Source organism: Scomber japonicus, chromosome 2 (genome assembly GCF_027409825.1).
Source record: "Scomber japonicus isolate fScoJap1 chromosome 2, fScoJap1.pri, whole genome shotgun sequence".
NCBI lineage: Eukaryota > Metazoa > Chordata > Actinopteri > Scombriformes > Scombridae > Scomber > Scomber japonicus.
Genome location: NC_070579.1, coordinates 21,555,225 through 21,568,637, shown reverse-complemented (window position 1 = coordinate 21,568,637; position 13,413 = coordinate 21,555,225). Strand labels below are relative to the sequence as shown.

The 13,413-nt window shown below is 39.8% G+C and overlaps 1 protein-coding gene across 2 annotated transcripts; it reads left to right on the top strand.

Moving 5' to 3' along the window:
- The first annotated feature begins 210 nt into the window (after positions 1 to 210).
- uba6 (ubiquitin like modifier activating enzyme 6) lies at positions 211 to 12,003 on the top strand. Of its 2 annotated transcripts, XM_053333250.1 has the most exons (32): positions 211 to 230; positions 756 to 846; positions 1,764 to 1,858; positions 1,964 to 1,992; positions 2,130 to 2,224; positions 2,378 to 2,489; positions 2,972 to 3,052; positions 3,200 to 3,322; positions 3,415 to 3,538; positions 3,904 to 4,007; positions 4,125 to 4,187; positions 4,647 to 4,723; positions 4,878 to 4,944; positions 5,109 to 5,252; positions 5,953 to 6,099; positions 6,195 to 6,275; positions 6,366 to 6,443; positions 6,681 to 6,862; positions 6,967 to 7,072; positions 7,188 to 7,277; positions 7,393 to 7,473; positions 7,581 to 7,709; positions 7,813 to 7,864; positions 7,968 to 8,031; positions 8,122 to 8,191; positions 8,313 to 8,384; positions 8,470 to 8,590; positions 8,744 to 8,937; positions 9,926 to 10,053; positions 10,227 to 10,314; positions 10,456 to 10,550; positions 11,209 to 12,003. In XM_053333250.1, the coding sequence occupies exons 2-32, from the start codon at positions 806 to 808 to the stop codon at positions 11,348 to 11,350; spliced, it is 3,075 nt and encodes a 1,024-aa protein (XP_053189225.1). In that variant the 5' UTR covers positions 211 to 230; positions 756 to 805; the 3' UTR covers positions 11,351 to 12,003. The 2 variants fall into 2 exon arrangements, with proteins under 2 accessions (XP_053189225.1, XP_053189233.1); XM_053333258.1 differs by lacking the exons at positions 211 to 230; positions 756 to 846 and having other exon boundaries at positions 1,780 to 1,858; positions 2,134 to 2,224.
- Positions 12,004 to 13,413: the final 1,410 nt, after the last annotated feature.

Genomic DNA, 13,413 nt, shown 5'->3' with positions numbered 1-13,413 from the left:
GCAAGAAAAACATGTTTCAGTGTTCAGTTGGGCACCAAGACAGACCTGACCGGCCTGTATTTCAATCCAAAATACCTCCAAAAGTGTACTATAACCTAAATGTAGTATTCAATAGTGATGTGAAACTATTGGATGACCTTGATCATGTGACCACGGTAACCCGGAACCACTCCAAGTTTTTAACCAGTCACAGCCATTCATTCGCTTCAGCTTGTCGCGCATACTGACAGGTAAATACGTATGCTTTTTTTTGCCTTATTTTAATAATATTAACAGAAATATTTACTCATTAATTGTTAGAATTATAACTCTTAACGAGCTGTCTTATCTGTGGAGTTACCTGATGCCTACCGTGTGTGTGTCAACACTTTAAAAACGAGTTTATGACAAGTGTCGTCGCCACCGGCACCAGGCAGTGGCACTCAATGCTAGCTGTAGCCGTAGCTGCTAACATACAGCTTTCCTCTGAAGCTTCAAGACATCAGCCGGCGTTACTGTGTGAGCTAACGAGATATGCTGATAATTAATTAAAGTCGATTTTGTTAATTACTAACTTCGACGCCACTTTATCAGTGACTTTACCCTGGTTACCTTACCTGACTGTCGCCGGGTCAACAACATTTACTGACAACTACTGTTAGTTAGCCGTCTAGCTACAGCACAGCAGGGCGTTGTCTGTTAAATATAACCGCTATCAATAATAGAAAATAGCGTTATAGCTTATTTAACCACTGTGCTTTTATATCTCTTTTTAGGTAGGGTCGGTATCGCTCAAACAGTCTGATTCCCCTCTTCCCCTCCCAGCATGGCTGCAGACTCGATGGAGATTGACGACTCTCTGTACAGGTAAATCTGTTCTGTCTTAAGTTTATCTTTCTAAAACACATTGATATTCAAACGATAGGTTACATAACAGTTAAGACAGAAAATAACAGTGCTATACTTTGCGTAAAAAACATTGCAGTTATTGCACTTGGTCAGGGTATCAGCAGGTCTTATAAAGTCTTTAAATACCAAAATAAAGCTCTTATTTAGTTGTCCTTCAATTAAAGCCCGTAGGAGATCTTCAAAAGTCTTACATTTTATTTCACGAAGGTCTTAAATATAGGCAGTAGTATTAGATATGAGATGTTTTTTTTAATATAATTTTAGCAAAACCTGATTGGAAGATCCTCAACTCTAATGTTCCAGACCTCAGACCTTAAAGAATGTGTTCACAATTATTCAAGTCTGTCTTTAAAAATCAGTCAAGTGCCCAAATGAACATTGAACATTGAACACTTTCTTATCGTAATCATTTCTCCTGTTCATACTGACCATTACAAGGTCCATTCATGATGCACTTACAGTGTGAATGATGACAGGCAAAATCAACATCTTTTGACCCTTCAGCTTGAGAGCTGCAGCGATTAATTGATTGACATAATAGTAATCCGCAGCTATTTTTATAATCAAATAATTTTTATTTTTTTGTCAAGCAAAGAGGCTAAATATTCACTAGTTTCAGCTTCTCAAATGTTATTTGTCAGTTGTGACAGTAAATTAAAAGATTTTGGGTCATCGCCACCAGCTCAGTATATAAATGCCATTTCTTAACATTTTATAGACAAAAATAAAATAAAATGCAGATTAATTGATGATGAAAATGATCAGTAGTTGCAGCCCTTCTCAGATTTATGTTATCTTTACACCAGTGCCCAGGTTGGGAAACTGCTATAGCACAGTTGCTCATATATACTTTTTCTCCCTTTCTCTCTATGCAGCCGCCAGCGCTATGTGCTGGGAGACAGTGCTATGCACCAGATGGCCCAGTCCTCAGTCTTTCTAAGTGGAATGGGAGGCCTGGGAATAGAGATAGGTAGGCTAACACATTTTTTCATCAGAGTACTGTAAGACGTTAATTGCCATAGTATTCACATGAACCTACCATAATTTAACACTGAGCAACTTTGTGGTTCCACAGCAAAGAATATTGTTCTGGCTGGTGTGAAGGTAGGCACTCTCACTCAATATCACAATTGTCCAACATGTTTTGTTTGCAGTATCATAAGAATTGGATTTCGCACTGTCATAGTGTTTATCTGTGCACATACAGTATCTGAGTACACATATGCTCACTCTGTGTACAGGCAGTCACCCTTCATGACACAAAACAATGTGAGACCTGGGATCTGGGCTCTAACTTCTTCATTCGCAAAGAGGATGTATTGAACCAGAGGAGAAGGTAATACACACCACAGAGCTGAGCTGTTCCTCCAAACCTCTGACTGAACTTGCACTGAAATATCATACACTCACATCTGTAAACCTTATACACATGAAAACTTCTCTGTGTCAATGTCTTCTTCTTCTCTTTCGCTTTCTCATCCATCCTCAGGGGGGAGGCGGTGTGCCCTCGGGTTGCAGAGTTAAACCCTTATGTCCATGTTGACTTGTCCTCTGCCGCTCTGGATGACAACACTGATCTCAGCTTTCTCAGAAAGTATCAGGTAAGGAATTGCTTTTCAGACTCTGGATCATGACCAACCCAAGTATTAAATGGCTTGCTCCCAGTCTCTCCTGAGAAGAGATGTGTGTTTGTCAGTCAAAGTTGGACATCATATAAAAATGTCAGTAAAAACTTCCATAAGCACTGAAGCATAATCCTCTTTACAGCTGTTGTATGTCATATTTTGCAGTCATATTTTGACTACAATGTGGGTTAAGAGGCCAAAAATTGAAAGGTTATAACTGGCCAAATCATCCGTTAGAATTTGGTCAAACTTTAAGGGGAGATGCATCTAGTCACAGAAAGGCCCATGAGTTGTCTGTATTACCTGTGTATGACAGTAAAATTGTGGTTTATTGTTTATTTGTTTCTAGATTACACCATCATCTCAGTTCAAAAATAGACTATTTATCAATCTTTATCTGCTTAAGACTGCAGGTAACTTTTAATATCTGACTACGTGCTCTTCTCTCTCTCCTGCAGTGTGTGATTCTGACCGAAGCCAGATTGAGCATGCAGAAGAGAGTAAATGAGTTCTGCCACTCGCAACAACCACCAATCAGAGTAAGTCTACAGTCCATGTAGCGGTTATGCATCACAGAGCATTAGCTAACAGATGCACTATAAATGTAGAACACACAAGCAGTCAAATATTAACCAAACCTTCTGCCTGTGTATCAACCAAACTACACTACCTAATGTCTTTTCTAGTTCATTGGCTGTGATGTTTATGGGATCTGTGCGCGAGTGTTTTGTGATTTCGGAGAGGAGTTTGAGGTGTCAGATCCAACAGGAGAAGAACCCAAGGAGATTTTCATCCAAAGTATCACTAAGGTAGTGTCAACATTTTTCAAATTGTCAGATGTAATAATTAGCTACATTGGAAGGAGGATGAATGAATCCCCTTTTGACTTTTCTCCATTCAGGACAATCCTGGTGTGGTAACTTGCATGGACAACCAACCTCATGGCCTACAGACAGGCCAGAGTGTTGTCTTCAGAGAGGTCAATGGCATGAAGGAACTCAATGGCACTGCACGTCCGGTTTCAGGTATCTATATTGATGATAATGGTTTCAGTGTATTAAAGGTTGTTATAGAGCATTTAACTGTATGACTGTGATTGTAACGTCAACATATCCATCAAATCACAGATGTAGTTGAGGAAAACTTTTCCATAAGGCAAAACAAATGCTCTGTTTTTCTTAACATACGGGGTCTATTACTTTGTCATATCTTAAAGTTTCCAAGAGTGTATGTTTGGTGAGAGATTCTCTTATCATAATGCAGTAATCTAACCTAAGCCATTTCTGTCCCTTTTTTGTACTGTGTTTGTAAATGCATATGCGTGTGTGTGTGTGTGTGTGTGTGTGTGTGTGTGTGTGTGTGTGTTATGTTTGGGTTCCTGTGGTGTTAGTCCTCTCTCCTTACAGTTTTGCAATAGGAGACACATCTCAGCTCCAAATATATGCACACGGAGGTTTCTTTGTCCTGTTGAAATCTCCGAAGACATACAGATTTGTGAGTCATGTAGTTTTCATATAAACCAAAAATATCATAATTGAACCAAAAACAAAATACATGCATTTTTAAATAAACATATTATTGACTCTGCATTTATCCACTTGTGCATTTTAGGAAACATTAGAGAAACAGCTGTGTGATCCTCAGGTCCTGACTCCAGACTTCAGTAAACCAGAGGTGAGAATTTAAAGCAGGTTACTGGGTTTGTATCACAAATTGGGATTATAATTTAAAGCCTGGTTTTACAGTCTCATGTGTATCATTTTTCCAAAGCATATTGCCAAAAGTCATAAATTATGCTGCATGGTTAACTAGTCCAGAGTAGGTGAAGTTTGGATCGGATCATAGTTTTTTGATGCTCACTCTAAGAGCTAAATAGAGATTCATAGATAATGGAGCCATCATTCCTTTAGGATCCAAAAACACAGCGTTGGTAGCATCACTTTGCTTCTTTTGTTCTAGTTGTATACTTATAACTTATTTTAGTCTCTGTAAAGCCAGATACTCAACAGCTGTCTGACAAAGTTGAATTCGCTGTATGATACATACCCCAGTTCACAAATGTCTCATAAATTTTTGTTTTGAGTTTCATCAATCATTTTCCTCACAATCCTGTTTTAAATCCACCATCATCAGGCTCCGCTACAGATCCATGCAGCCATGTTGGCCCTGGACACCTTCCAGGAGCAGCACAGTAGACTTCCCAATACTGGGTAAACAAAATATTTATGTTTTCATTGTCAAGATCAAAGCTGCTTCTTCAACAGTGCCTGAAGATAGAATTTGTTCTCATTGTGGTTTTCAATGTGTGAAGTTGTTAAAATGTGACATGTTACATTGTGAGCATTTTTACTTTGATGCCATCAGGTGTGCACAGGATGCTGAAGTCATACTGAAACTAACCGAGGAGGTGAATGCAACACTCAGGAACAAAGTGAGTTGCCTTTTTTTTTTATTCCTGATGCTTTCATTCTGTTGCCTTTTTTTTTTTATTCCCGATGCTTTCATTCTCTTGAACCTCTGTGACAGATGAAACATATTCAAACACACAGATACACTAACATCTTTCTGTGACTTTCCTCTCCTCATTCCTCTCAGGCCCCTGTGAATACAGAGTTGGTGCGCTGCCTGTCGAGGACAGCGAGGGGGACTCTCCCTCCATTAGCAGCGGCTGTAGGAGGCCTAGCCAGTCAGGAAGTACTCAAGGCCATCACTGGGAAGTTTGCACCCCTGCAGCAGTTGGTAGGTCACTCCTCTGAAACAAACCATCAAAATTACAACTCTACTACAACACATAATATACTTTGCCATTTTATAACTATGTGGACCACCAGACAAGTTACATCTGGATTCATCTCAGGTGAAAATGAATCATGACATTCTATATTTACATTCTGGTAATAAATCAGAGCCGAGTTGAAGAGACTAGAGGCTAATGGTGCAGTGAGGATCTGTGAGAAAAAAGTTGCCACATAATTGGAGGGGAGCAGGTAGTGCTGCCAGTCAGATACCAAGCTGAAGCTAGTTTGATATGACCAGCTGGATGACTTTTACCTAACACGGTCTGCACTGAGTTGAAGTAAGTTTAAAGTTAAGTATTGAGCTGGACTCCTGCTGCAGATCTGTTTACATCAGCAACTCTGATCAGTTATTTTAAATTTAGAGCACAGAGTCACACTCTGTATCTGTCTGCTCCTTCCAAACATCCTGTGAAACCAAGATCTATCACACAGACTAAATACATGGTCTGACTGTATCAAACCACACAAGCTTAAACACTGTTACTACAATTGTATTGTTCTGTAGACATGTAGGTCTTCTTTTTGGAAGTGAAATGGACCCACTGCTATACAGCTACAGAAGCCATACATTTTATTGACTTAATCAGTTTTTTCCATCTGTTGTAACTGTTTTTTTCTGTCTCTGTTTCTCCTGTTTTAAGTTTTATCTCGATGCCATTGAGGTCGTTCAGCCACTTCAGTCTCTGCCTGCTGAGGAGTTTTTCCCCAGAGGAGATCGATATGATGGATTACGAGCTTGCATTGGTGAATCGATGTGTGGGGAACTACACAAGCTCAGGGTATTCATGGTAAGTATTTCCCAGATGCTCCTAGAAGGTCCTTTATGTATTGAACTCTGTTAAATGTGTATGTCTAAATACACCTGTTATTTCTTCTCTTCCAGGTGGGCTGTGGTGCCATAGGCTGTGAAATGCTGAAAAACTTTGCCCTGCTTGGAGTGGGACTGGCCAAGAACTCAGGAGAGGTTTGCACTCCTCTTTTCTTTGTTTGACTGCATTTCTTTAATTACAGCAATGATTTTTATTGATTGAACACTGCATCTGTCCATCCTCAGGTGTGCATCACAGATCCTGACCTTATAGAAAAGTCCAACCTGAATCGGCAGTTTCTCTTCCGACCACATCATATACAGGTGAGCAGATGTCCACTCCACCCCTCTCTTCTCTCACTCAATTTCTTTGCCTTTGCTTATCCTGGCTAACTTAATATACTTGATATTAAAATATATTATTGAAACAATGACAGGAAAAGAAACTTGAATCAGGGTCAGGATAAGTGATTTAACTTCCCCACTCATACCTCCACCCTCTTCTTTATAACACAAAACACATATGCACACTTACGTGTTTCCTGTCTTTCTCTGTCTCAGAAACCGAAGAGTACCACAGCAGCAGAAGCCACTCTGGAGATCAACCCTGACTTGCAGGTGGATGCTCACCTCCACAAGGTGTGTCCAGCTACTGAGGGTATCTACAGTGACACCTTCTACTCCCGCCTGAACCTTGTGGTCACTGCACTGGACAATGTGGAAGCTCGGAGATATGTGGACTGGTCTGTGAAAATTTTATAGTAACTTAGAGAGAGTAGACTCATGGCATAAATGTAGAAGTTAGGAAGGAATTTTAGAAGTCTTTACTTATTTATTTAATTTTCAGCCGCTGTGTATCAAATCAGAGACCTCTCCTGGACTCTGGCACCATGGGAACTAAAGGACACACAGAAATCATTGTGCCAAATTTGACAGAGTCCTACAATAGCCATGTGAGTATATGTTAGGGTTTGCATGTCATATGTTTTTCTTGTCTGTTTGCTTCACAGGAATAGACTTTCATACAGTATATAGCTCTTTTTATATATAATTTTCTTTGCTTCCCAGAGAGACCCCCCAGAAGAGGAAATCCCATTCTGCACTCTTAAGTCTTTCCCTTCTGTGATAGAGCACACCATCCAGTGGGCCAGGGACAAGGTCTGCTCCCTTAAAGTCAAACAGAATTACTCTTCCATGAGCAAATGATCATTATTATCATTTTAGAAAGTATCTGTCCAGTACTGATTGTACTCATTTTTAATTTTTTGCCTAGTTTGAGAATTTGTTCGCCCACAAGCCGTCTATGTACAACTCCTTCTGGCAGACCCACTCCTCAGCTGAAGTTGTGCTACAGGTATGAATTTGTGTGTCATAGGTCAATAAACAGGGCCTTTGTGGTAATATATGCCTACAATGCAGTAATTAATTCAATAACACAATTTTTTAAATATGTGTGTACAGAGGATGCAGGCGGGGGAAAGTCTGGAGGGGTCATTCCAGGTCATAAAGCTGCTAAGCAGGTGGCCTAGCCAGTGGAGACAGTGCATCACTGTAGCTCGTCTGAAATTTGAAAAGTATTTTACAAGAAAGGTAACAAGTCACAAGAGTTGTTCATCTCATCAACATTCCTTTTTCATTAAAGAAGGAGAAGAATTAATGTACTGATAACATGTCTGATGTTATCTTTCTGTAGGCCCTACAACTGTTGCACTCTTTCCCCCTTGATACAAGGTTAAAAGATGGAAGTAAGTTTTTTCCCCAGAAAAATACACATATAGAATATGTAACAATAATATAAATTGTGCTTTAAAGCACAGAATATAGTTGAACTATTTCTCTCTTCCTTAGGTTTGTTTTGGCAGTCACCAAAAAGACCTCCAGCACCTATTGAATTTGACTTGAAAGACAATTTGTAAGCATGCTGCTCTTGTATAATTGTTTAAGCCTCTGGTATTTTATGTTTCACCTCCAAGCTCACTAAACCCTTCCCTTTTACCTTCAGGCACTTCACTTTCATTGTCAGCATGGCCCGGCTCTTGGCAGGGATTTATAACATCCCTTACTCAGAGAACGTAGGTCATTTAGCACACACACACACACACACACACACACACACACACACACACACACACACGTATACACATACACTTATGCACACACAGACTCACTGCATTTTCTTCCCATCCCTCTCAGGACGTCTCTGAAGAGGCGGTGACCCGGATTCTGTCTGAAGTCAAGATTCCCGAGTACCTGCCCTCACAGAAAGTAAGCTTGTTCATCGATCTGGTTCTTGGCTTTCTATCTGATTGTTGAATAAACCTAATCTTGTGGATTGTTGTGTCCCTCCCAGTGTATAGAAACAGATGAGACGGCAAAGAAACCTGACTTTATGAAGATGCCTCTAAGCAGTGAAGAGGAGAGAGAGGCCATCACACAGCTGGAGCAGGCTATCGCTACTGACGTCACACTAGGTACGTAGAGAAAAACATATCCAAGATTACAGCTACAATTCACAGCTGAAATCTTTAGGGGTACATCATTATAATTAATTAATAATGTCATTATTATATCCTGTAAATGTGTGATAAAGTGATGATGTGTGTGCTTTCACATGCAATGTGTAGAGAGGCTACAGATGAGACCGGTGCTGTTTGAAAAGGACGATGACAGTAATGGCCACATGGACTTTGTTGCATCAGCATCTGCTCTGAGAGCTAATATGTACTCCATCGAGCCAGCTGACAGACTCAAGACCAAACGCATCGCTGGCAAGATCATCCCTGCTATTGCCACGGCAACAGCTGCTGTAGCTGGACAGGTGAGAACATATCAGCCACTAATACTCATGTTTATGTATTGAGTTTGTCTCGTGAAGACATTGAAAGTTGACATACGTTCACTGGACGGTCACTTTATTAGGTACACCTTGCTAGTTGGGGCTCAGGAGGTAGAGCAGTCATCCTCCAATTGGAAGATTGGCGGTTCGATTCCCGGCTCTTCCAGTCCACTTGTCTGTGTCCTTGGACAAGACACTTAATCCCAAATTGCTCCCGTTGCTGCGCCAACAGTGTGTGAATGAGAATGAATGGTTAAACTCCCCCTGATGAGCAGGTTGGCACTCTGCGTGGTAGCTCCTGCCATCAGTGTATGAATGTGTGTGAATGGGTGAATGAGATGTAATTTAACACTTTGAGTGGTTGTAAAGACTAGAACGGCACTATGTAAGTCCAGTCCATTTTCCATTTAGTACCGGACCCCCTTTTCTTAATGGCATAGATTCAGTGAGGTTCTGGAAACATGCCTCAGAGATTTCGAGCCTAAAGTATGCCAAGAAAATATCCCCCAGCACCATTACACCAAACACCACCACCAGGCTGAACCCTTCATACAAGGCAGGATGGATCCATGCCTTCTAGTTGTTTACACCAAATTCTGACCCTACCATCTGAATGTCACAGCAGAAATCATGACTCATCAGATTAGGCAACATTTTTCTGATATTCTTATGTACAGTTTAGGTGAGCCTCTGCAAATTGTAGCCTCAGTTTCCTTTTTTTAGCTGATGGCAATGTTAGCTCGAACCAGTTCGGCCACTCTCATCTGACCAAAAAAAAAAATCACCTTTTTTTTCCCCATTCTGATGCTTGGTTTGAAATTCAACACATCATGACCATGTCTACATGCATTGAGTTGCTGCTCAGATTTATTTGAGTTATGTGCACATCTGTGTTTTTTATTTGCCAAAATGAATTCTATTTATTCTTTATCAAGCGGTGTTCATTTTTCTATTATTTTGACTTCCTTAGGTGGCCCTGGAGATGATTAAAGTGGTTGGAGGCTATGAGTTTGAGTCTTTCAAAAACTGCTTCTTTAACTTGGCCATTCCTGTAATGGTGCTCACTGAGCCTGCCCCAGTTAAACAGACACTTATCAGGTAGGAGGATATGTACAGTTACACTTTCACACACACAATATCTCACTCTCTAACTCTGCTTAAAGGCTTGGCAGTTATGTCACTGTGTAGTACAATTTACAACAAATTCAGCATGTTTAACGTGTGTTTCTTAATTATTAAAATACAAAGTAGTGACACAATGTCTCTCCCAGGGACAACATCTACTTTTCCATCTGGGACTGTTGGACTATCGTTGGCCATGAGGACTTCACTCTGTCTGACTTCATGAATGCAGTGAGGGTGAGAAACATTTCCTCCAGTTCTGTTGGTGCTTTAGTTATTTACCATATTATTTCACTTTCCATGAGGTTTTTGATCACTTGTTTTTGTAGTTTATATTTTAATAAGTATAAATACTTTTTTGTTGATGATTTATTCCAGGAGAAGTATGGAATTGAACCCACTATGGTTGTCCATGGTGTGAAGATGCTCTATGTGCCTGTGATGCCTGGACACTCGAAGAGACTCAAACTCACGTAAGTACTTAACCAAGAAAGGGATGCTTCTTTTCTTTTTTTTATGACAAGCAGCATCTCCTCGTCTTCCTTATCACCTCATCCCCCCTGTCTGTTTGTATATTTGGAGTTTGGAGAAAGCTAATGAGAATACCCTATTTTAAAAGCAATCCTGTCTTCTTAACAAGGCCCCTGCAGATCCTTAAAATGTCTTAAATTTAGCTTTTGATATTCAAGGTCTAAAAATGTCTTTAAAATGTCTGGAATTGTAGGAGTTAAGGCATTAAATTAGATTTTAGCCGGGGCAGAGTGAACAAGTGTAATTATATTTGTATTTTCTGATTATTTTACATAACTAACCAACGTATTTATATTTACGTAATTAAAGTAAAAATCAAATCAGCAATTTGAACTATAATGAAACAAATCATTAGTTGCGTTCCTATATACATTACTTCAAAATGAACTCCATTTCAACCCACTAAAACAGTAAAATCCTTCTTTTGCACTATGTCTTACCAAGGGTATTATTTTTTCCTTTTAAAGAGGTATTAAAAATGTCTTAAAAGTTATTAAATTGTTTAAAAATGTGCAGATACCCTGCTTAACCAAGTTATTATCCTTGCTTCCTCACAGTGAAATGATTCATCTTAAGCTTCTTGTCTCTGACTCTCTGTAGGATGCAGAAGCTGATTAAGCCATCAGTGGACCGCCGCTACGTTGACCTCACTGTGTCGTTCGCGCCGGAGGCAGACGGAGATGAGGACCTCCCTGGCCCACCTGTCAGGTACTACTTCAGCCGCAACGGAGAGACGCCCTGACACCTTCCTAGACATCATCCTCAAACCTCCTGTGTCCTTACGTCCCTTCTTTCATGTATACTATTGTACCCCAATTACCTGGGCCAGGGCCAAGAGCTTTCCCCCACAATGTTGTATGACGCGGGTAAAGCTCCTGGCCCCAGCACGAGCCTCCCCCGTACTTCATGGAGCAAGAAAAGACCAGTCCTGGTTCCTGTTTTTCTTGCCTCAGATCTAGCCAGTGGAACATGAGGCTGCTTCAGTAGCACTTAACTGTACTTGTGTACATACATTTTCTCTGTTCTGTTTTCTACTCTGGTGAAATGCACGGCTCCGCCTGTGTCGATGCCTTAATTGATTAATAATGTTTTTTTTTGGCAGTGAGTCTGACTAAAAACTGTTTACAGAAACCTGCAAACTCCCAGCATCTCATTTGTGTTTTAAATCTACTAGGCCCTAAAAAGGGGTGGTGGGAGGACTGTTGGGGACAATAAAGTGGATTTGTAGATAGTAGGCATCATATCTTTGTCCTCTCCTCCCCCTGGCTTTAAAAATATTGCCAACCACAAAATGTTCCAGTTGTTGGGCCATCTCCCCTTGTAGAAACAAGTCAAGCCATTATTTGTTGAATAATCTGGAGGTGTAACAGGTCAGTGGACAACAGAGAAACCACCAAAGATGAGTGTTCTCTTTTATGATCACTTTGCCTCATAAAAACATATGTATATCACAGCGGAGCAAGAGCAACACATCGTAGAGTCCTGACTAAAACTGCAACAAAAAAAATTGATGGCCATCTATTTTAATAACTGATTAATCATTTTCAGTTATATTTAAAGAAAAAATGTCCAAATTCTCTGATTCAGTATTTTCTGTGACAGCAAACTAAATATATTTGGGTTGTGGCTTGATAGTTAGGACAAAAGAAGACATTAGAGGACGTCACCTTGGGATTTAGGAATTGTTGATCAACATTTTTAACCAATTTATAGACCAAAGAGTTAATGGAGAAAATTGACAGATTAATCAATACTGAAAATAAGTAGTTGCAGCACTAGTCTTAACATGCTTCATACCGGGTTGACATAGGTCAGTTTGTTGGGATATATCAATGTTCTGTTTCCCAGAACTGACACATGTCAACCGTTGAGAGAAGCAGCATTTTTTTCCAAATAGCTCCACAGATCGGGACATCATGGCTGCAGTACCTTGTCTACTTCTTCTGTGTGGAGTACATGGTCGATGTGTGCTACAGGCATCAATGGATGTGTTGCTTTGTGACGTAGCCAGTGTGTGTATCACTCCACACTATGGATAAAACCACCTGCTAGTAACTGTTAGTCTTGCCTACTTTGTTTAACATATTGGTAATGGCACCAGTTAACACATTTGGGTAAACAGTATGTCCATTAGTTTAAGTCACTGCATGAGTTGAAACGCTGTTTTACAGAAATTTTTTTTTTTGACGAACATGAAACCGTATCAACATCTGGAATCACACTCCTACCGTTTTAAATTTTTTTTTTTTTTTTTTTAATTGTAACTGTTCATGATTTATTTGTTGCATTTGTTTATGGATGTGTGTCCATGACATGTATTTATTTACTTGTTACTCATTTTTGTCAGTTTCTGTGTCAAACTGAGCCAATTAATGAGCTCTGAGTCATGGTGCACTGGTTACTTGTTAATCAATGATGAACAAATTCATCCTAAAAGTGTTTATCCAGAGGTGTAAATTGCCTTCTTTTTAGTTTTGAAAAGGGTATTTGAAACGGTCATCATCGGCTTACAGTGACGATAATGTTAATATACTTTTTGAATAGAATCATTAAAAAATCTCGTTCTCTTACAGGTTATCATTTGTGTCCGAAAAAAATACCTTCTGGCCTATAGCCAAACTTAGACTGAAGTCACACAAAATGCTTCCTTTAACACATTTATTTCTCTCCTAATAAACGAAGGTGGTGAATTTCACTTTGCAAAGAAAATGTCTCATACTGACAACACTTCTCGTGCAGTGAATGTCATAAGTGTACAACAAAAGAGTGTTAACGAGTGACAATTATAATGATGTATGTTCCTGT

What these genes read in the sequence shown, in the direction of transcription:
- uba6 (XM_053333250.1), top strand. Translation starts at nt 806, where the DNA reads ATGGCTGCAGACTCGATGGAGATTGACGACTCTCTGTACAG. An exon ending in CACTGCACGTCCGGTTTCAG is followed by an intron (nt 3,539 to 3,903) that starts GTATCTATATTG and finishes CTGTGGTGTTAG; the next exon opens with TCCTCTCTCCTTACAGTTTT. An exon ending in AGTAGACTTCCCAATACTGG is followed by an intron (nt 4,724 to 4,877) that starts GTAAACAAAATA and finishes TGATGCCATCAG; the next exon opens with GTGTGCACAGGATGCTGAAG.